This window comes from Medicago truncatula, chromosome 6 (assembly GCF_003473485.1).
Source record: "Medicago truncatula cultivar Jemalong A17 chromosome 6, MtrunA17r5.0-ANR, whole genome shotgun sequence".
Classification (NCBI taxonomy): domain Eukaryota; kingdom Viridiplantae; phylum Streptophyta; class Magnoliopsida; order Fabales; family Fabaceae; genus Medicago; species Medicago truncatula.
In genome coordinates, this window is record NC_053047.1 from 14,567,320 (window position 1) to 14,590,867 (window position 23,548).

A 23,548-nucleotide genomic window follows, 5' to 3' on the forward strand; every position below is an offset into this window, starting at 1 on the left:
AATAAAAACACATAAAATCCAAATAAAATAAACTAAAATAACCATTTAAAAACTCTAATTATTGACTCATCAGTAAACCAACCTGAAATTCAACAAATTAACTCCACTCAAATAGACTTAGCCATTGATGATTACATTATGGATATATCACATTCTCATATTCCATAACCTATAATAACAGAAATCAAAATCACTTCGTCTTCCATTCAACCAACCATGAACCCTCCTCCAACCTTATCCCAAAACCTTGGGATGCAAGAAGTGTGTAAGGTTATATTTGACATCCTGGAAGAACTTCTGGAAGCATGACATCAAGTTATTCACTTTGTGAATTATGCTGATAAATGGTAGAATCTGACGAAGATTGTGAACACAACGTTGGACGATCTGAAGAATATCTCAATTACTGCCAAAAAAGAAGCCCTCAAGAGCTGGTTCTCAAAAGTAGTCAGGAATCTGGAGGAAGTAAAGCTGAAGAAATATGTGTCAAGACAGACATCAGACTCAGCCTACTTTGAAGAGGTTCCCCAAGAAGTTTTTCAAATTCTTAAATTTGGTCTTCAAGGTTCCCTATTATCCAAATTCTTTGTCAAACCAAACAAAGTGATTGTTAAGAGACTGGATCTGGAAGAGCTAGAAAGAATTCAATTTATGGATGAAGTGGAAGCAGGTTTGATTGAACAGAAGCTGACTACAGAAACCATGAAAGCTCAGTTAATGGAAGTATGCAAGAACAGAAACGTCAGAGTGAAATTCAAGTTGAACTAGTCAAAAGGCAAGAGGAATTGCTTCTGAATATTTCGTATTATGTTTTTATCAAATCTTTTCTCACTTTTTTCAATTATTTTTGTTTATGACGAAAGCGGGAGTAAGACATAAAAGTGTTTAGGCTCTGAAGATCTTTCAGACTCTAAAGGTCAACATCTGGACAAGTTAAAGGACAAAGGAGCATAATCATTGGATATCAAGTTTGAATTATTCTAAAGATCAAGCACAATGGTTCTGAACATGTCAGAGGGTCAATGGACGTCACTTTCGCTGAAAGCAAAAACTTACTACTCATCAATCACTTAGAATTTCTTACAAACTTTCATATCTCAGAAATTCATAAGTCTAGCGTCGGAATATCAATTTGTTCATTTCAAACAATATTCAATTGTATTTCAAACTTAGAATTCATCATTGTATTTTTAAACACCTCTGATTGTATATCAATTATTCGCATCAAACAATATTCTTTGTAATCTGTTTTTGTTAGAAGTCTCTTGCTTCTTCTTCTTATTTAAATTTATAATTTATACTTTTTCATAAAAAAAAAAACTTTATAATGAATACTAAGTTTAATTTAAATTTATGCTAATTTATTTCTCAAATAAGTTAAATACTCACTAATTTTGTGTGAGAAGTTTTTTTATTTTTAAAAACAAAATTGCAGATATTTATAGGGACCAAAAACTTAATTAACCCTTAATTTTATAATATTTTATAAAAGCGTTAAATCCAAGCACGGGTATCATACTAGTCATACTAGTGGCTACTTGATTTGCTTACATCGAAAATTCAAAATTATTAGGCTGACAATTGTCAATGGTTGATTTCATAAGCCTACACTACATAAGATGAATTATAGATAAAGATGCAATTACACATAGAAAATACATTTCATTGTTTCGAAGATGGATTGCAGCACGCACATACTTTTCCTGTGGTTTTTCAAAAGCTGTCTCACAATTATTAGCTCCAAAACCAGCAGCTATTGCACTATCTCTTGCAGTATGAGGATCAGTTGGCAACAAAATCAATGCCTTTTGTAATTCATTAATAGTTGTTACATAGAATTCATTATAACAACTGTTGAGAGCTGGATCAGTGGGAAAAAGTTTTCTCTTTTCAAAAAAATCACGTTGAACCGCTGCTGCGTCATTTAGAACCAGCTCCAAGATATGCAGCGAGAGGTCATGGTAATTTGTGGCTGAGGTGATTTTTGGGTCAGTTTTCAAAATATTCAAGCATAATTGGATATTTTGGCCAGGGTTGTTGTACTCATTGCATAAAGATTCATACAAGCTGATAGATATTGTTGGAAGAGGAGCATAAGATATGATGCACAAGAAGAAAATGAACAATGATGTTTGTGTTGTGGATTTCATTTTTCCAATGATGTCTATGGAGGTAGAAAAATTGAGAAATAAATGCATATTGGGCAAGATGTGAGCAGAATCATATAAATAGTGAGAAAAAAAAGATAAAGGCAAGACTATTTACACCCTCTCTGGTCACTATTATAAGCAAAAATCTAATTTTTAGATTCATTCAATAAATGAAGTATGTAGTCTATAATATTGACCACATACATCATTTATTGAATGAATCTAAGAAGTAGATTTTTCTTATAATTGTGACCGAAGGGTGTATGGTGGACGGGGAGAGCCAAGGAAAGTTATTTCTTTGACAATTATGGTGAGTCAATCAATAGCTTTTAAAGTTTTCCAAGAAAAAATTTATTCACATTAGAGTCAAGGGAAGTTAATTCTTCCCAATTATGGTGAATTAATGGCCTTTAAAGTTTTCCTTAAAAAAAATGATTCTCCGAACTCGGATGATAGTCTTGTGGATAGACACAATAAAGTGGGGTGGGGATGAGTTTTACATGCTCCATCCCCATACCCGATTAAAGTTGTGGATTTCATTTTTCTAATAATATTGCTCAAACAATTACATCAAAAAGCTTTCGCGAATTAAACCAAGACGCCACTTATATGAAATGACATGAGTCTTTGGTATTGGGTTCGAATCCAACATTGTGTATGCAACAGATTAAAACATTCATTGAGTTGTACCCATTTGGATCTTGCAAGGTTTAAAGGATTAGTCTTTGCAAGTTGCGTGCGGAGGATACCCGAATTAATAAAAAAAAAGGTCATGACATGTTTTGGTAGAAATAATGACAAAAATATTTTATTTGATATATAGTTAATGGCTTAATACATCCCTGATCCTTTAACTTATTTTAATTTCTCAGTTTGGTCCACTAACTATTAAACTTTTCAATTTGATCCTTATCTTTGTTTTCGTCATCGATTTTGTCCTATTTTATTAATTTTAAATCTCTTAAAAAGAAGACAGTTGGATAAAGGAAGTTCATCATATCTAACCGTGTATCACCAACACCTAAACTATCTGGAATTCGATTTTTAAAAATTAATTTTTGAAAGTAAAAAAAAATCTAAAAAAAAAACTCTGGATTTTTTTTTAAATAAATTTTGGAAATTTTTTTATTACCAATTTATTTTTTGTATAAAAAAACGAACTTTTAATTTCGAAAGAAAAATCTGAACTTTTTCGAAATATATTTTCTAATTATTTTTGAAAATTTTGAATTACATTAAGTTCTAGGAAAAATGGAATTTCCACGACGATAGAAAAACACTCTAATATTATTTGAGAATAAAAAATTCTTATTCTAGCCCCAAAATATATTTTTGTTAGAATCATTAGCCAAAATCGTTAAATCTTCATAATAAAAGATTTTTTTCCAATATTTTAATTGCTAAAATTTTTTTTTAAAAATTCTGAAATAAAATTATTGAAAAAAATAATCTGAATTTTTTCTAAACTTGTATCGAGATTTTTAAAATTTAAATATTTTCCAGATAAAACTTTTTTTCGAAACAAAAGCGGACCATTTTTTGACCAATTGATTTTTTTTCTTCAGAAATTGACCAATACATTTTTTTTTTGGACAAAAACAAAACGATATTCATTCATTCAAATCGATATATTACATCAGATACAAACATTGCTAAAAACGTAAAAGGTGAATCTGCGAACAAACTCACATCACTCAAGTTAACAGCATAAAACGGAAAAATGCCTACAAATAATATGATAAAACATAAGTCACCGAAATTCACATGCTTCCGGATCGTCTGGATCTGCATAAAAGGTTACTAGAAAGGTTTATATACAATGTTTCAATGTTTGACCCACTGGTGTAAGCTTCAACAAGCAAAGGGTTTCATCAATACTCAATGTAAGGAAAGCAATAACCATCATCAAGCTTCTGCGGAACTGCACTCAATCCGAAGAGAAAACCCTCGCCATAAAGCATTTGATAAAAACAGTTGGACTAAAACTTGTTCCTGCATTTATTTCTACTATCAAGGTTCCGAAGAATTTTGATAGTAGAAATTGTTTTCTTTACTCTAAGTGGTAATGATTGCAAGAAAGGCTCTATAGATGTTGAAATCCTTAGATTGTTAAAGCTTACTAGTAACCTTTCATATCTTTATACTAACAATTTAGAGTTCTTAGAAATAGCCTATTTCAAATTCCTTTCCTCTAAGGATGTCCACCTCATCAAAAGCCTACTTGGCATATGTTCCCAAAATTCCTCCTAATTTATAATACAAGCTTAATAATTTTAATTATTATTAAAAACTGTTTTTTATTTAACATTAAATTGTACATAAAGTAAATAGTTGGTTATAATCAGATAATGATTAATATAATTACTGTTTCGATTAAAATTTATATTTTACAATAAAAATTTGAACGTTACAAATCAAATAATTATTAATCTAATTAGTATTCAATTAACATTTATATCTAACATTCAAAATTTGGTTGGTTACAAAATTATAATAAATAAACTGAATAAATTATATTTTGAATTTTGGGATGTTACACTAAGGCATTAACCTACTAATTAAAAAATTAATTGTATTAATTAGTTTTTAAGGTTATATAATTAATTTTTGTTTGTTACAAAACTATATTACATAATTATTTATAAGATATTATTAAATATTAAATTAAATTTCATATGTTATGAAGTTAATTTTTTGTACGTTACATGAAATATAATTTAATCGTTTAATGCACGTTTTATAATATTAAAGACGTTGATAATATTAATTTTAAAACGGTCAAATTGATAATTAATTTATATTAACCGTTATGGTACTATTTTTCTATATAAATAGTAGAGATTTTGGGTATGAGTACATAACAATCACAAAATGTAGTTATTCGTTTTCCGTTCTATGGTGCTCTGGTATCTATATTCTAAACTATTTCTGTAATTTTTCTATTGCAAAGGAAAATGTCAACGAAACACAACTTCATCTCTAATGTTTCGCCAAGAAAACAATCGTGGACATTGGTTGTGAGGGTTGTTCGTGCTTGGTTTGGTCAAGACTACAAAAATAAAAAACTACCATTTTCCATGGAGTTGGTTCTAATGGATCGAAAGGTACCTTTTTCATATCGTTTTTTTGTTGTTGTTTTTTTTAGTATTTTTTGTTTAAAGTATAGTGTTCTCATCTTTTTTATCTAGGGTGATCGAATTGGTGCGTCTATACGAAGAACATTGATCTACAAGTTCAAGGAACAACTCCAAGAGGGAATGGTGTTCACGATTTTCTAATTTAATGTTGCTAGCAACAGTGGTTCGTATCGACCATCACACAACGAATATAAACTGAATTTCACAATCAACACAAAAGTTAAACTATCTAAAACTGTTTTGGTCCCAACAAACGTGTATTCGTTTACACCTGCACCTGATGTTTTCAATGAATCTTACGACAACAACTACTTAGTTGGTAAGTGACTATAATTTTCTTTATGTAGATTTTTTTAAATATTATTTTTGCTTACAAAAATAACACAATAATTTATATATTGAATTAATAAAATGTTTTGTTTAACATGATTCAATTGTACGTTATATTCTTTAAATAATAAATAGTAATTTGATCGATATTTTAATGTGTGTTATATATGCAGATGTAATTGGAGTTGTCATACCCAATTTTTGACCTAAGGCCCCACTGACACATGTCACTCGACTCTGATCGATCTCTGATTTTTCAGTAAAAAAAATTCGGCAGGGAGGTATTTTAAAATACCTCATTTTTTGATTTCGAGTCGGACCCTCTTTTCTCTTTTTTATTTTCTTTCCATCTTTTATTAATTTTAATTTTAAGATAAGTTACTTTTTTATATTTAATAATTTTTATTTTCCATCTTTTAATTTTATTTTTCTTTACATAATTTAGTTTAATTTGTTTTTATTTTTATTTCGTATTAGATTTATTTTATTTTTATTTTATTTCTTTTTAATTAATTAGTGTAAAAAAAAAAAACAAAGTGTCAATAGGTCCAAAAATAAAATGCCCAAGGTCTAAAAAAAAAATTCAAATCAAAGTGTAAACTTTAACATTCCTTTTTCAAAATTCACATAATTGTCCATCATTTCTATTAAACCAATTTTCCTTTTTTCATCAAACTCCTCACCTATAAATAGAGCCCTCATTCCACACAATTTCACACACCAAAAGTTCTCTTGAGTTGTCAAAGAACTTTTCTCTCTTCTCCCTCTTTAGCTTGTGTTGACGAGCTATTCTTTTCTTCTCCCTCTTTTTTCTGTCCCTTCGGAATAAGTCCCTTCGGTAATTTTTGCCCCTTCGGTTGTCAATTTCTTTTATTTTCTTGCATTTTATTTCTTTTTAGCATTTTTGCATTTTTTTTTATTTCTATTTAGCATTTTAATTACTGTTATTTATTTTCCAGCAATTAGAATGTATTTAGGTCCAATGTAAATATAAATGAGAAAAGTGTGTGGGTGTGTGTGTCATTTTATTTCTTTACCGCCTTAGATATATCCAAAAATGCAAAAAAATTAGATTAGGGATTTTGTGGTGATCCAACGTCACTATAAAAATCCACGCGCTTTTATTTTTATTGCTCCGTTAGTTTAATTTTTATTTAATATTCCAAAAAACAACAAAAAACATGCAAATAATCAAAATCACAAAAATATTTTCATAATAAACCTTGATCCAAATCAATTGACCGCATTTTTATTTTATTTTCTTAATCAAACTTCAATCAATTTAACTTTACTTAAAGTCTCTTTTTTCAATATTAAAAAACACAAACAAACACTTATTTGCCACTTGGCTTTTCATTTTAAAACCTTTTTCAAAAGTAATAAAAAACATAAAAACCAATCAAACGTCATTTTCTACCCCGAACTACGAGGTTTTGATCCCTCACGGGTACGTAGGCAGAGGACCATGTCCTTCCAAATCAATAAAAATGTAGATAATTAGGTCTCACTTTCTTTTTTCTTTTAATCATCACATTAAATTCTTTTTTCCAAAAGCAAGCAAGTTTATAGCACATTAAATTAAATAAAACCAAGAGGTTCCCGTAGAGTACTACGGACATAAAGGGTGCTAACACCTTCCCTTTATGTAACTAACCCCCGAACCCAAAAAATTTTCAAATAGGGGTAGTTTGAACTTTTTTTCCCTTTTTCTAAAAAAAATAAATGTTCAGTCGTGAAATAATATGTGAGTCAAAAGCTAATCAAATAGCCTTGATCTCCGAAAAATGACGTGACAGGAGTCATGATTGGAGTTGGAGTTGAAAGAAAGTACGAAAGAGATGGTGTAAAAACTAAAAGAATGTCATTGAATTGGATTCAAATGGGTAGGTTTAATTTATTTATTTTGTAATTGTAATTTTTCAAGACCTGTATTATAGTATTTTTATTAATATTTGTATAATCTTTGACAATTTTAAATAGGTACGTACCGTTTTAAATGTACTCTTTTTGGAGAGTATGTTGAAGAGCTGAACTCTTTCCTATCTTCCGGTGAATCTCAAAATGCTGTTGTAGCCATTATGTTGACAAAAGTTAAATTGTTTCAAGGTAATAATTTATGACTAGCAATTGTGATTGTTTGTTTATACGAATATATATACTTAATTCATATACTTTTGAATCTTAATGATAGTAAAACCAGCATTGTAAAAGGCATTTTCTTCCACTAGAATCACATTCAATTCTGAAATTGGTGAAACAAAGGAACTAAGGAAAAGGTATATATTTCTTTTTTAATATAACATTCTTTTTTCTTAAGTTATAATATTATTGATTGATACTTTTTATTATAGTTTTCTTAGTGCAAATACAAATTCTCCTGCATCGGGATTGATCCAGTTACCAAATTCATCTCGCATACCTGTAAATGAGGAGTTTCTCTTACTTACTCCTAGGACCACTATTGAGGAGTTGAAGAATGTTAAGAAGGTTTTTATTTTATTTTTTATTACAGGTCTATTTTGGTAAAGTTTGTACACCTTTTGGTATAATGTTATTTTGTATGGTGATGCAGGGCACCTCTTTTATTGTCTTGGGAATTTCAATTTTCAATTGAACAAATCGTTTTTGTTGCATGTATTGACACTTAAATAAAAAAATAAAAACCAATTTCCATATTTTCAATTTACAATTTACTTATGTCTTAAACTTTACACAAATTCTAAAGTAAATACAAAAATTAAGTTTCCCTAAGTGTGAATAATTAGCGATAACCTATTATTTTAAAAATATTGTTTTTGTGTTTTAAACTTATTTTTTGTTCACAAATATAAAACGAAACATGATTTGTTAATGCTTTTTTTATATTCAAAATTTAACATAAAAATTCATTTTTTTTAATAAAATATAAAATATACATATATTTATGAGGTAAATTTTATTCCAAAATGTGCTTATTTTGATAAATTAAAAAAATAATGTCAATGAATGTTATTTATGAAACCAATAAAAATAATAGATGTAACTAAAATTTTGAATTTAGGTTTTTTTATTTATAATTGCGATCATAGTGATCATTGTGATTAAGTAAAAAATTAATATTTTTATTAAGAGTGAAAAATTAAAACATAGGTAATCATATCCATTTGATATATTGAATGACTGACAAACCAAAGCTAATACAAACTCTTACTAATTAGTTAATTTTTTAAAAATATATTAATTATTTATAGTGTTTTTATCTTTTGGATTTAATTGTACTTTTGTTGATTATTTTATCACTCTCACAAAAATAGTCATCTATAAAATTTAACTTTTTGATCTCAATAAATGATTATTTATCGTTCAATTTTAAATACGAAGATAAAATACACATAACGCCAAAATTATGGATGAAAAGAAACAAAAACAATAATATTTAAAAAATCTGTTAAAATTTAAATCATATTAAAAAAATTTAAATAAAATGTATCCCGTACTTGGCACGAGGCGTTACACTAGTAGATAACATATGCAAGATCATTTAAAATTCAATAGAAATGAGTGAACTGATGGTTACCTTTTAGGATCCACGGTTGATTTATAATACATTAACAGGAACAACCATATTGTATACCCCCTTGATTGTGTTGTAAAAAACTATTGTTCTGCATTGAATCTTTTGTTTTGAAAAATAGTAATAGTTACACATTTTGAATATTACCTTTAGAGAAATTCTAAAACTGGGGGGACACCAAAAAGATGTTGCTTGAATTTCACATCTGATGACTGTGACTTCGAGGACCTGTAATTAATCTGCAAAACAATTTTTATATAATAATGTGCTTTATTTGCTTAATCATTCATAGCACCACCAAGCTCTGCAAGAAAAGAAGTAGCATGACCAATGTCCAAAACATCCCACAAAGTTCTCCGTATAATCACGAAAAAGACTTCTCAGTATAAAGAAAACCATTAGTTCACTCTTTTCAATTGAATTTTAAATAATTTTTTGGATGTTCTCTACAGAAAATGCTACTAGAAAGAATTATGTGTAAGCTTCAATAATCTATTGGTTTCAGCAACTATCACATTTAGTGTATTCTTTAACAGTCAGAGAAAATAAATCAACTATAAGCAAGCTTCTGAGAAACCACACACAATTTGAAGAGCAAACTCATGCAATAGAAAATGTGATATGAATGGTTCGATTAAAACTTGTTCCGTTTCTATTTGTTTTTTCCGTTTCTATTCGATACGAATGGTAACATTTTCAGTTAACATATTTTCAATTAAAGCATTATCCTTGAAAATACAAATAACGTATTTTAGAAAAGCTTTTATAAAATGCATCATTGAGAGTACTTGAAGATAAAGTGTTGAAGATTGCAATAAAGGCTCTATAGATGTTGAAATCCTTGGATTGTTGAAGCTTACACTAATGCTTAAGATTGACACATTGTTAATAAATATTTTCAAATAACCTTTAATGGATATCATATAAAAGATCATTTAAAATTCAACAGAAAAGAGTGAACTAATATGGTTACCGATACACAATTGATTTTCTAATATGAACAACTAAATTATATATCCCCTTGACTATGTTGTAAAAAAATATTATTCTACATTAAATAAATTTCTTTTGCTTTAAAATATAGTGATAGTTACGTTACACATTTTGAATACTACCTGTTATGGACCACTCACATTATGCATGTGTACAATAATATGCCACCTTAAAGCTACCCACTCAAAGGAGCATGTCAACTTGTCTACGTCGTGTCGCGATGCAGCACACCTCCAAGTCGGAATCACGCTACACGTGTCCACTCCCGTTCCTAATCACACGCCTCATAACCCGAAGATGGTTATGCCACGAGCGCACCTATATAAGGGTGAACTTGCTTCACCCTCAAGGTACACAACACTTCTTAGACTTTTCTCTCAATTTCAAAACTCACTTGATCGTCGGAGTGCTAATGTGCCTGCAATCACCTTTCGTTCCACCGCAGAAGACGCGTCGCCATCGTACGAACTGAAGCAATTATTGATCATCAGAGCACTCTCTACAACCATTGTGATTCAACCATTCCTACAAGACACATCATTTGGCGCTAGAAGGAGGGGGACGGTTCGCTAAACCGCCACGGTCTAACGATCCTCCACCGTAACAGTTTTCAGTTACGCGCTCCACCGCCATAACTGTTTTTGGTTACACGTTCCTCCACCGCAATGGTTAACAATACCACTCCTACCTTCGAAGCAATGGTTGGAACTCGCAAAATAACCGCCGCAAGTTGTTCCGCCACCTCTCAAGCACCGCATTCAACGATCTAAATTATCCAAAGTCGAACGGTTCTGATTCTCGAATCGGTGAATCTTTAAGAAAACGATGCTATCCTCGACACTGCAACTAGTGTTTGTGTTGCAACCGCCTGGAATGCGACGGCACTGCCTCTACCTCTTCTGCAGTCGGAGGTTGTTCCTCCTCCTCTTTATTCGTCTCCTCAATATATCGTACTATGTTTGACCGCAAACATACAAGGTTGGTAATGTTGAAGGCGAACCCGACATAGCCGAGTGTCGAACCCCAGCCAGGAGAAGATTCGAGCTTGCCCTACGCAAAGCCCGAAGATAGGTTGACAGCCGCCACAACACGCTCGACTCTGTCGCAATATATACGGCTCTAGCTAAAGGCCCTCGAATCGACCCGAATAACAGGACAGAACAAGGTGAGTCGCCATCTTAACGAGACGAAAAAAAGCGAGTTCTTCGTCTAAGTTACAACATCTGCTATGTCAGCCAAAACTCCTTGCAAGAAAAAGATGTTTACCCATGGAATTATCCATTCCAACTCAGGGATAAAGAACCCTTCAAAAATCTCGACCTCTTCTTCATCTCTGCGAATCATTATCAAAAACGCATAAGATTTTCTCTCTCAGTACTAACGTGCTTGTAGATACATTTGGTTCCACCGCAGAAGGTACCGATCATCAGAGTACTCTCTACCACTGTTGCGACTCAACCGTTCCTACCGGACAGATCATTACCTTAGACCCTTAAAAAAATAGGGTTAAATATGTTTTTGGTCCTTATAAATATGTCAACTTTTCGTTTTAGTCCCTCTAAAATTTTCCTTCAACTTTTAGTCCCTATAAAATTTCCAATCTTCACTTTTGGTCCCTCTTTTAAAGTAAACTCATATGTAGAATTCATATTATTTAATAAAATTTTCCAGAAAAATTCAAAATATTATAAGAATCACTCCAAAAAAAATTTAGAATTTTTTAACAAAACATGAATTTTTATATTGTTTATGGTTAAAAATTCATATTTAATTTCTGTTTTGTTAAAAAAATCTAATTTTTTTTAGGAATTGTTTTTAGAATATTTGACACATTTCTGCACAATTTCATTAAAAAATACAAAAATTAAATTAAAAATAGGGACTAAAAGTAGTGATTGAAAATTTTATAGGGACTAAAAATTGAAGGAAAATTTTAGAGGGACTAAAACGAAAAGTTGACATATTTATAGGGACCAAAAACATATTTAACCCAAAAAAATATTACCGTTAGAGGGTGGGTCCAACAAAGTGTTGCTTGGATTTCACATCCGATGATTGTTTCTTGGAAAATATCCAATTAATCATCAAAAGAATTTCTATATAATAATCTGCTTTATTACTTCAACACCATGATTCTCCTCATAAATTCACAATAGATGAAAGTTCTAGTTAAACACTTAAATCGTCTGAATGAAAAATTCAATTTCAATTGAAAAAAATAGTAGTTATGAGAAAAAGTTTGCTAAGAAATATTAATTATATGAAACTATCTTTAATATATACGACTAATTAACATAAGATAGTAACATAAAATCAACAAATCTCTCCTAAAAACAAAAAAATTACAGATCTAACACAACTAAGAAACATTTTAAAACTCAATTGTATAATGAGTGAGTCACATTATATCATATCGATATAAACCACTCCTTTTTCAAAATAATAAAAAAGATAAATTGAATACAATATAAAATTATGTTCCATTTATAGGAAATATACAAAGCATTATAAGTCACCCACTAAACAATGTTAATAGAATATATTCTACAAATTCAAAGAAAATATGGACAATATTACTTTAGCTAAAAGAAAAAAAAATGAAAACTAATTTTAAATACAAAAGAAGATATATATATATATTCAAGATTTTACCTTAATTAAAAAGAAAACAAAAACATATTTTCTTTATTTGTTTATGGTCTCATATATATTTATCTTAGAAATGAAAGTCATGGGAGTTAAAAAAACCTTATGATAGTCCCTTTTCTTTAATAAGTTAAATCAGTCCAAGGAAATTGATACGAAGGTCCTTAATTAGGCTGAGATTTGTTGCCTCACTCGTAGATCTAGTAGCATAAAAAAAATACACAATATATCATCGTAATATATTCAATCATTCAAGTTTTTTGTGTGTTAGAAGATCATAAATATGAAATCATGACTACTAGATAGATAGATATATAGTGAAAGCTACTTTAATGAATCTCTGCAAATGCAAGATAACAAGGTCATAGAGAGAGGAGAGATAACAATGTTAGGAAACGGCGCTGTACCTTGAAATTGTAAAAGTGAGCCTTGTGGACTACAAGACAGACATTAGGTTAAATATGGATGTCTGTGTTGTAGTCCAATTGGGTTGGCCTTGTGGAAATTCAACCTAAACCCTAACCCATCTTGTGATAAACTCATTATAAATGTTAATATACACTCACTTTCACAATTTCAAGGTGCAACGCCGTTTCCCAATATTTGCATCGCTCATTCTCTCCTCTCTCTATGACCTTATTATCTTGCATTTGTAGAGATTCATTAAAGTAGTATTTCACTATATATCTATCTATCTATTAGTCATGATTTTATATTTATGTCTTTTAACACACAAAAAACATGAATGATTGAATATATTACGATGATATATTATGGAGAGTACATCAATTGTAGCTTTATTGTACTCTTAATAGTATAATATGTATCTATGGAGAAGCTAAGGTAACATATTTTGTTCTATCGTATATTTCTTGGATCTATTGTTTTTCCTCCTATTAAATTGTGTATTTTTTTTTTCTGCTAGTAGATCTACGAGGGATGCAACAATTCTCAGCTTAAGGACCATCGAATCAATTTCCATGGACTGATTCGACTTCTTAAAAAAAAAAAGGGACTATCATATCAAGATTTTTTTACCTTCATGACTTTCATTTCTTAGATAAATATGAGACTGTAAACAAATAAAGAAGATATGTTTTTGTTTTCTTTTGAATTAATGTAAAATCTTGAATATATGTCTTCTTTTGTATTTAAAATTACTTATTTTTTTAACTAGAGTAGTATTGTTTGTATTTTCTTTGAATTTGTAGAATATATATTCTTTTAACATATATTATACTTTCATTGGTAGAAGATTGAATTACGGTGCAAGAATACAAAGCATCTACATGAACTTATAATTTCAATGAGACAATCAGATTGAGGATGGATAAAACTAGGGTTTGTATTTTCATTAGCAATATCATCGTCAATGGATGGTTCAAAATCTACATGTGTGTATTGTGGCACCGAAATTAAAATATGAATAATTTGCATATGTAAATCAAAGATAAGAGAAAGCCAAAACTTACAAACACATTTGAAACCTAAGAGAGACTTCACCAGCAAGCTCGGATGGAATTCAATTGTCAATTCGTGAGGAACATGCAGTGTCTCCTTCGCCTCCAACCATGTTTTTCGTCTCTGATTGTTTATCATCATTATGATATAGTAGCAGGGACGGATCTGGTGTATGTCATGGTGTGGCTAATGCAACACATGCATTTTCTCCAACAACAAAAAAATCAAGGTATAGTTCATGTTGAGATTTAAGAAACAACTATGTGGTCGCTGACCCATATACATAATAAAATCATATGATATAAATAATATATGAATAAAATTTACCCACACCTAAACACAAATGATGGATCCGTTGTATAGTAGAAAGATTAACAAACAACACAATAGAAAGTAACCATTTACTTATGAACAATGACGGGTAGTATGAGGAGCTTTAGGTTTTGGTGCATCCCCATGTGTTATAATTAGTTGCAGTTTGGCTGGTTTTGGGTCATCACTATGGTCTTTTTTATTATTATTTTAAAACACCAAAAATGGAAAAATGTTTAATAGAAAGTTTGACTTTGAAAAAAGTTTGTTTTGAAAAATTATCCTTTTGAAAATAGAAAAATCTTTTTAAAAGAAAGTTATATTTTTTACTTTTTATTTTATAATTATAACATTTAAAGAAATTCTTCTAAAAAATGTTTAAAAGAAATGCCTTTTTTTCATATAAATTTTTATTTTACTAAGAATTAAGAAACTCAGTAAAAGAAAGTATTCCAACTTTTTAAAATTTGACCTCTTTTTAGTTATTTCTGTTTTATTTAATTAGGTTTGAATCATTTGATTACTACATTTTGCGCAAGAGGTGCCAACACAAAATTAGCTTCACGTGTCTTGTAACTTTAATGGATGAATTTTATTTTTTTCGACTCTCGGATGTTTTCAAGTCTCATATGAGAATATTGTAAAATGAAAATGAAAATTTGTTTAAATCTATCTTTTAAAATGATAGAAACAATTATTTCAGGGGTGTTTTAATTTATATTTGGTATTTTTTATTTAATCTTTTTGAAAATAGAAAAATATTTTTTGAAGAAAGTTATCTTTTCATTTTTTTATAATTATAATTCTGAAAATAAAATTTTCTTTATTTTTTATCTATCTATTTTTATCTTATTGAGAATTTAAATATTTTTATGTTATTATATCTATTTTTGTTAATTGAGTTTGAATATTGTTTGATTTTGTCCATAAGGTGTTAGCTCAATATTAACTGTAACGTCAATGAACTATGTTTATTTTTAGCTTAAATGCACTTTTCACCCCTATGTTTTAAAATGTTGCGATTTTGACCCCCTTAAAAAAATGGATATTTTGACCCCCTAACTTTTGGCCCTCTTTTGATTAGTTGATTTATGTCAATTTCTCAATCTCTGATAGTGTAAACTGGAATGGGGATAGAAGGATGTGGATAAGTGGAGTCCAAATTGGCATGGTGTAACTTTTGGCCCCCCTAAATAAGGATCCACTTATCAGTTTGGCCCCCCTAAATAAGTGAATTCAAAAATCATATGAGAATATTGCAAAATGGACATTTTTCTTTTCAAGGATGCAAAATGGACATTAGTGTCACCTTAATTAATAATGATTTTTTTTTTGTATAATAAAGAAAAAACTTAAATTTTATCATTTTCAAAACAACTATTTGATCAAAATTTATATACTCGAATTGGTAGTAACAATATTTTAAGTTATATTTTTTTAGGGAAATTATTTAAAATATATTTATTTTATTTGAATATTGATTCTGAAATTCAATCTTTTCGAATAGGGATACATTTTTTTTGAAAGAATTTTATTTATTTTTTCTTATTTTATAAACCGATTAAAATACAAGCATTAGTATAAAGTATATATTATTGAATATATTTTTGTCTTACCTTACAATTGATCATATACATGTATATATATTACAAGAGTGATAAATACAATTGAATTGCTTGCTTGACATATGCCTATTGCAGCTGTAACGTGCAACACCATCATTATGATTATTAATGCACAATTGACCAAATCAAATCTCATTGATTTGGAATGATATTGCATGCTTCTTTGTTAATTTGCTTCGGTCCATTACGCCCCCTCAAGATAAAGGTACCATTAATTACCTTTATCTTGGATGTAAGCTCTGTGAACTTGGTTGTGGCTAAAGGTTTAGTTAGCAAGTCTGCAAGTTGGTCTTTGGTGGACACATGAGTGACTATGAGCTTATTCGCTTGAACTTGCTCTTTGACGAAGTGATAATCCAATGATATGTGCTTCATTCTTGAGTGAAGTATTGGATTTGAGCAAAGATATGTTGCACCTACATTGTCACACAATAAGCGTGGAGGGTCGGGCACCGGTATTCGAAGCTCATGTAGCAGGTTTTGTAACCACATTAATTCTGTGGTGGCAGTGGCAACTGCACGATATTCTGCCTCAGTGGATGATCGTGCCACGGTACGTTGTTTCCTTGAGAGCCATGAGATAGGATTACCACCAAAAAATATAATATATGCTGATGTGGAGGTGCGATCATCATGATTGCCACCCCAGTCGGCATCGGAGTAAGCCAACAAGTTATTTTTCATTGTTTTACTTAGCATGAGTCCATGATTCATGGTGAGCTTGATGTACCGCAGTACTCGCTTCAGATGTTGTAGGTGAAGTGAGGTGGGTTTGTGCATAAATTGGGACAACTTGTTGATAGAATATGACAAATCAGGACGAGTCAAATTTAGGTACTGAAGTCCTCCTATAATTCTGCGATACTCAGTGGCATCAGTGGCGGTTGTACCATCATTAAGTTGAAGCATGGCTGTTGAGGAGAGAGGAGTGGGGGATGGTTTCGCCCCCTCCATATCAAACCTTTGTAGAAGCTCACGAATGTATCTGTGTTGTGACAGAAAGATGCCATTGGTTGTTGGAATTATTTCAATACCCAGGAAGTAGTGAGGCTGTCCCATATTTTTTAAAGAGAAACGCTTGGACAATGCTTCAATGAAAAGTTGGAGAAATGTGGAGTTGTTACCAGTGAGCAATAAATCATCAACATAGACAAGAAAATATGCCGTCATGTTACCCGAGTGATAAATGAAGAGAGACGGATCACTCTTGCTTGTTTGAAACCCGTATGAGACAATGAATTCCTTGAGTGAATCATGCCAAGCACGTGGAGCTTGTCGAAGGCCATAAATGGCTTTGTGGAGTTTGCAAACATATTCAGGATGTGAGGGATCTTTCATACCTGATGGCTGCTCCATAAACACTTCTTCAGTAAGTGCACCTTGGAGGAATGCGTTATTTACATCAAGTTGGTGCATTGCCCATTGATTTGAGATAGCAAGAGTGAGGATAATCTTGATCGTTTGAGGACGAACAACTGGAGCAAATGTCTCTTTAAAATCAATTCCAGGGCATTGTGTGAAGCCCTTTGCAACAAGTCGTGCCTTATACCGAGCAATAGAGCCATCACTATTTCGTTTAATACGGAACAACCATTTGCACCCTACTATATTTTGTCCTGCCTTGGGAGGGACAAGAGAAAAGGTACCATTTCTGATTAAGGCTTCAAATTCATCTGCAATTGCTCTACGCCAATGTGCATGTTTCATGGCCTCGCGTATGTTGGAGGGTTCCAAGTTCTCTGGTAGGGGATGCTTGGATGCAATGTTCATCTTTTTTGGCTTAAAGATGTTGTTCTTTGATCGAGTAATAACTTGATTGGGTTCATTTATGGGAGCTGGTGCTGCAATTGAATTAGTGGTGGTAATAGTGGCAGAAACAAGAGGAGGTGTAGAGAGATCATTACCTGATTCAGCATTTGAAGACATGGGAACCTCATCTTCGTGGGGCATAGCATGTGACAATGGGTGGTCATGGGTAATAATGGGAATGGTTGTATGGAGAGGTTGAGAGATGCTGGTTGTGGTGAGTGAGGGTACTTGGTTTAAATGAGTTAGTTGGTTGTATGGGAAGATATGATCATAGAATTTGACATGCCTGGAGGTGTAGATTTTTTGGCTAATGGGATCAAGACACAAGTAGCTATATTGAGAGTCTGCATATCCTACAAATATGCATGGTTGAGAGCGAGGTTGGAGTTTATTTGTGACATATGGGCGCAACCATGGGAAGCATAGGCAGCCAAAGGAATGAAGATGAGAAACATTTGGTGTTTTCTTATGAATGGCTTGGAATGGTGATTGCATTTTGAGGATAGGGGTTGGTTGCCTGTTAATCAAATACACGGCTGTTTTAAATGCAAAAGACCAGTATTCAGGTGGTAATTTAGCCATATGAAGTAAAGCTCTTCCTGTTTCAACTATGTGTCTGTGTCTTCTTTCAGAGGGAGCATTAAGTTCAGGTGTGTATGGAGGTGTGGTGAGATGAGAGATACCATGTGTGTTAAGAAAAGATTTTAGTTTGAGAAACTCACCTCCATTATCTGAGTACAGTGAGATAATTTTTGTATTGAAATAATTTTCAACAAGATTTTTAAAGGTAGGAAACAAAGTGGAGACATCAGATTTATTTCTTAAAGGATAGAGCCATACATATTTTGTAAAGTGGTCTACGAAAATTAAATAATAAGAGAAACCATCAACAGATTTGATGTGGGAAGGACCCCATACATCAGTGTATATAAGTTCAAGTGGCTTCTTTGTTGTGATGCTAGAGACTGAAAAAGGTAATTTGTGACTCTTAACACTATTACATGATATGCAAGGTTCTAGGTGGCTCTTTATTTTGTAGGATGGAAGAAGATGTCTCATGATGCGATCAGCTGGATGCCCCAATATATGATGCCATGGTGGAAGGATGGATGTTGTTGTAGTAAGTGCGAGAGGTGTGGTTGGTGGATGGGGCATGTGGTAGAGTCCATTGTTATGCCGTCCTCTTAGAATGGGCACCCTTGTCTTCAAATCCTTAATCAAAAAACAATCAGAAAAGAATTCAATGGAAATTGAGTTAGTGTCACATAAAGATGAGACAGACAAGAGTTTTTGTGAAATTTTTGGCACATGTAAAACATTTGATAAATGAAAAGAGTGATTGGGAGTGTGTAAAACGGTTTTACCAATATTAGAGATGGTGTGTCCTGTTCCATCTCCAACCACAAGTTGATCTGCACCATTGTATGGCTGAGACAGATGCAGCTGATCTAGATCATTGGTTATATGATGCGAGGCACCCGAATCCAATATCCAATCTGAGACCCCTGGTGGCATGGCACGAGCATGTAGGGCAGTGGCAGTGTTCCTTTTTGAAGGATGTCCATGCAACTTGTAACAAGTTTTAGCTGTATGATTAGGTCTATCACAAAATTGGCAAATTACCCGCCTTGAAGAGGTTGGTGAAGTTGATTGAGAATAAGCTGGATTGAAAATCTGCTTTCCAGTTTTGTTGTAAAACTGTTTGCCTCTCTGTGCAGTATTTGCAGTAGCAATAATGGGGGTTTCTTGCACAATCTCATCCCTCTTTAAGTAGTTTTCAAAGTCAGAGAGCAGATCATGAAGATCATCAAATCCAATGGGATTTTCTCTGGTTCTTATAGCAGCAGTGACCTCACGGTACTCATTACCGAGACCATTCAAAGTGTGGATAACAAGATCCACATCATCAAGGGGAGAGTTGATGATGGCTAATTCATCTGATAAAGCCTTGATACCATGAAGGTATTCAGAGATGGATTTCGATCCTTTTGTGGATCGAGAAAGTCTTTCTTTGAGGTGCATGATTCTTGCACGAGTTTTGCTTGCAAACATCTTAGTGAGGATGTCCCAAGCTTGTTTGGAGGTCTTAACATTGCCTAACATGGTTATGACACTAGCATCAACAGATGAGATGATAGCATGAAGGATCAATTGATCCTGTCGTTTCCAGCGAGTGTAGGCTGCATCAGTGGTTGGGCATGGTTTGGTGCCATCAACATAACCTATAAGGTCATATCCTACTAGCAGTGCATTGAATTGGACATGCCAGGCAGGGAAATTGTTACTGGTCAGTTTCAGTGATGATTGTGTGTTGAGGGCCACAACATAGTTAGCATTTGAGGTGATTGGAATTTCAGATGTGGAGGGAGGCATGGTGAAATTTCTGGATCGGTTTACAGACTAAACCAAAACTGCTGATACCATATAAAGTATATATTATTGAATATATTTTTGTCTTACCTTACAATTGATCATATACATGTATATATATTACAAGAGTGATAAATACAATTGAATTGCTTGCTTGACATATGCCTATTGCAGCTGTAACGTGCAACACCATCATTATGATTATTAATGCACAATTGACCAAATCAAATCTCATTGATTTGGAATGATATTGCATGCTTCTTTGTTAATTTGCTTCGGTCCATTAATTAGTACGTGTTTGTCCTCTTTTCTATTTTTCTTAATTATATGGTTGTTTTATGACATCTCCTTTGTTACCCATCCATATCATTAGTCATACATTTATTTTCAATTTTTTTTTAAGAAGTCAAACTAGTCCACCAAAATTGACACGGTAAAGAAACGAATATGAAACTTCGAGAGGAGCACACCATTGGATCAGCCAACCCGAGTGGGGTTTTTAAATAAATCAAAGATACATTATTATGTATGTATAAATCAATATAATATTTCCTCTAAAAAAATCAAGGTTTAAACACATTATTAACCCCTAAGTTTGCAAAAGAAGCGGTTTTGGCCCCGTTTTAAAAAATGGCAAAAAGTGACCCCATGTTAAGGGAAATATGTTCTTTTTGACTCTCTAACATGAGGGAAATATGGTCTTTTAGCCCCTTATTTTTACAAAAAGTTGCGATTATGCACTTTTTTTTTGAAACGTGGCGTCTACTCAGCAATTTTGGAACTAAAGGAGCCAAAATTATTAAGTTTTTGTTAGGGGGCCGAAATCGCAACTTTTTAAAAGTTAATGTGTCAAAAATGCACTTAAATATAAATTTTATCTAAGAGGTTTCCCAAACAAAACAAAACAAAAAAATCTAAGAAGTGTCAATTCAATGATAAGAGTTTGATCATTAGCTACAACAAAAAAGCGATTACAACATGAAAATTCTCTATTTTACTTATCACACATACTTATAAACAGAAATTCTGCAGCTTTCCATTTTAAATACTCTTCACAAGAAATGACATTTCATTCAAAACAAACGAAGTAATATAAATCAATCCCTCATAAACATACCCAAAACTGCTTGAATAACATTAAACTGAAAACTAGTTTTAAAGCTTCTGAGCAGAAAACACAAAAAAGGACTTAAAAAAAGGTAATCATCAACCTATGTATGACTTTAGAAAATGGCTAAACAATATATATAAAAAGCACTATGACTTTAGAATAAATATCAACATGGAAAATATGTAGACCAAATAAACACTTCAGCAGAAGAAATGAAAACAGATTAACTTCTATGCTTCAAACATATTAATGGATTGCTGCACCAAACTGAGAAGTTATAATTGTTGTGACCCTCCTTCATTGCCACAAACCAACTCTAAGATCACACTTTAATGCTGTCATATTTTGGCTCTATAGATTTAGTATATTCAAAGAGTGTATTTTTAGCATTTCTCTTTTTGACATTAATTCATGGAATTCTATCTAATATATTTATTATTGAGGGGAAATTGAAAGGATCCTAATAGGAAACAAATGGATTTCTTTTTCTTTTACTGCATTAATTTCAAGGCTTAATGATGTGATTAGTCCTTGCAATTAGGCGTCATTTAAAAATTCGTCCCTGTAATTGCTAATTCTGGCAATTTAGCTTTGCAATTGTTAATCATTTAAAATTTGGTCCTTGGACCAACTTAATCACTGTCACGTCACTAATTTGATGACGTGGCAATCACTGTCACACATGAAATTCCAATTTTGCCCTTAAGAAGAGGACAAAATATTGAAGAAAGAATTGGGAACCCAGGGGTAAATTTGGAATTTCATGTGGCGTGGCAGTGATTAAGTGGGGAGAGGGGCGAAATTTTAAATGATTAACAATTGCAAGGCTAAATTGCCAGGATTAGCAATTACAGGGACGAATTTTTAAACGACGCCTAATTGCAAGGACTAATCACATCATTAAGCTTAATTTCAAATCAAAGAAGAGGAAGAGGAAAATTTTGTGGGAGAAGCGTGTCATCTCATCTTTATGAAGCCATAACACTTATGAAGCATATTTTAAGAAAAATCTAGTGCAATGAATCTAGAACAGGTCGCAGATTTTGCAATTTAGGGAAATTAAAAACAGTAACAGTAAAGCATAATTGAAATTAATAAGACATTCACCTTTAGCAGATTTGGTAATCTTGATGAACATGCATAAACTCATCAAATTAATTACAATATAAAACAATTTTAAGCAGTGACCACATCATATACCTTGGAACTCAATAGGAAGAACAAAATGCACAGTCCAAGATGAATGCATTTTGTATTCTTTCATCACCCATAATCCGTAGCAAATAGACTGAGAGATTCTCCAAATACCCACAAGCCCTAATCCCTAGGTTCATGGTAAAAACAATCTGGAAAGGGATATGAAAATGTGTCCGTTCCATTAAATCAAATGCAATAATAACATCCATAAATAGATCAGGACGACGAGCCGACCAATGAATAGACCCATTAAAGAACAAACCTACTTTGGGCTGATTACTGACAATCCTACAAGTGGTGCGAGATGCCTCAAGTTCTTTCCAAGTATTATTTCTCAATGAGAAAATCTCCAAATGTGAAAACATATTATCTAAGGCTAAGTATGTATCAGCGGACACCAAAACCACCAAGTAATCATTGGTTGACAGGTCATACCCAAAGCCATATAGAAGAAAACATGAATCCTTGGCATCTAAATTGGAATCAAGAGGAGACAAAGGTATTTGTATGCGGTCCACTGTTTGAAGCCTACATATTAAAATCAAACTCGTTCAGCACTTGTTCACCATGATGTCTTCACACATAATAATCCTCCATAAAACCAACATCCTCTAATGTTTTATGACATCTTTTGGGCTCTGAATCAACCTACACGTACATTTAAGACACAAACATCTAATCCCTCACTCACTTCTAAAAATATCTTGCGACATGGCGAAAGCAACAAATTCACGAATTCCTTCCTTAAATTGAGCTTTAAGTGTCCTTTTTCCCGATCTTTTTCTATCGTACATCCAACTTCGATGAAGAATATACTGATCCATCTTCTGCATCATTGACATTAATTCAAATTA

At 31.9% G+C, this 23,548-nt stretch overlaps 1 protein-coding gene across 1 annotated transcript; it reads right to left on the reverse strand.

Moving 5' to 3' along the window:
* Positions 1-1,610: 1,610 nt before the first annotated feature.
* LOC112422762 (uncharacterized) lies at positions 1,611-2,150 on the reverse strand. The gene has a single exon (XM_024786411.1). It carries the CDS (start codon positions 2,148-2,150, stop codon positions 1,611-1,613), a length of 540 nt encoding a protein of 179 aa, XP_024642179.1.
* Between the last annotated feature and the right edge of the window lie 21,398 nt (positions 2,151-23,548).

Bases quoted from the DNA above. Each gene is read 5' to 3' on its own strand.
- LOC112422762 (XM_024786411.1), bottom strand. From the start codon at position 2,150: ATGAAATCCACAACACAAACATCATTGTTCATTTTCTTCTTGTGCATC.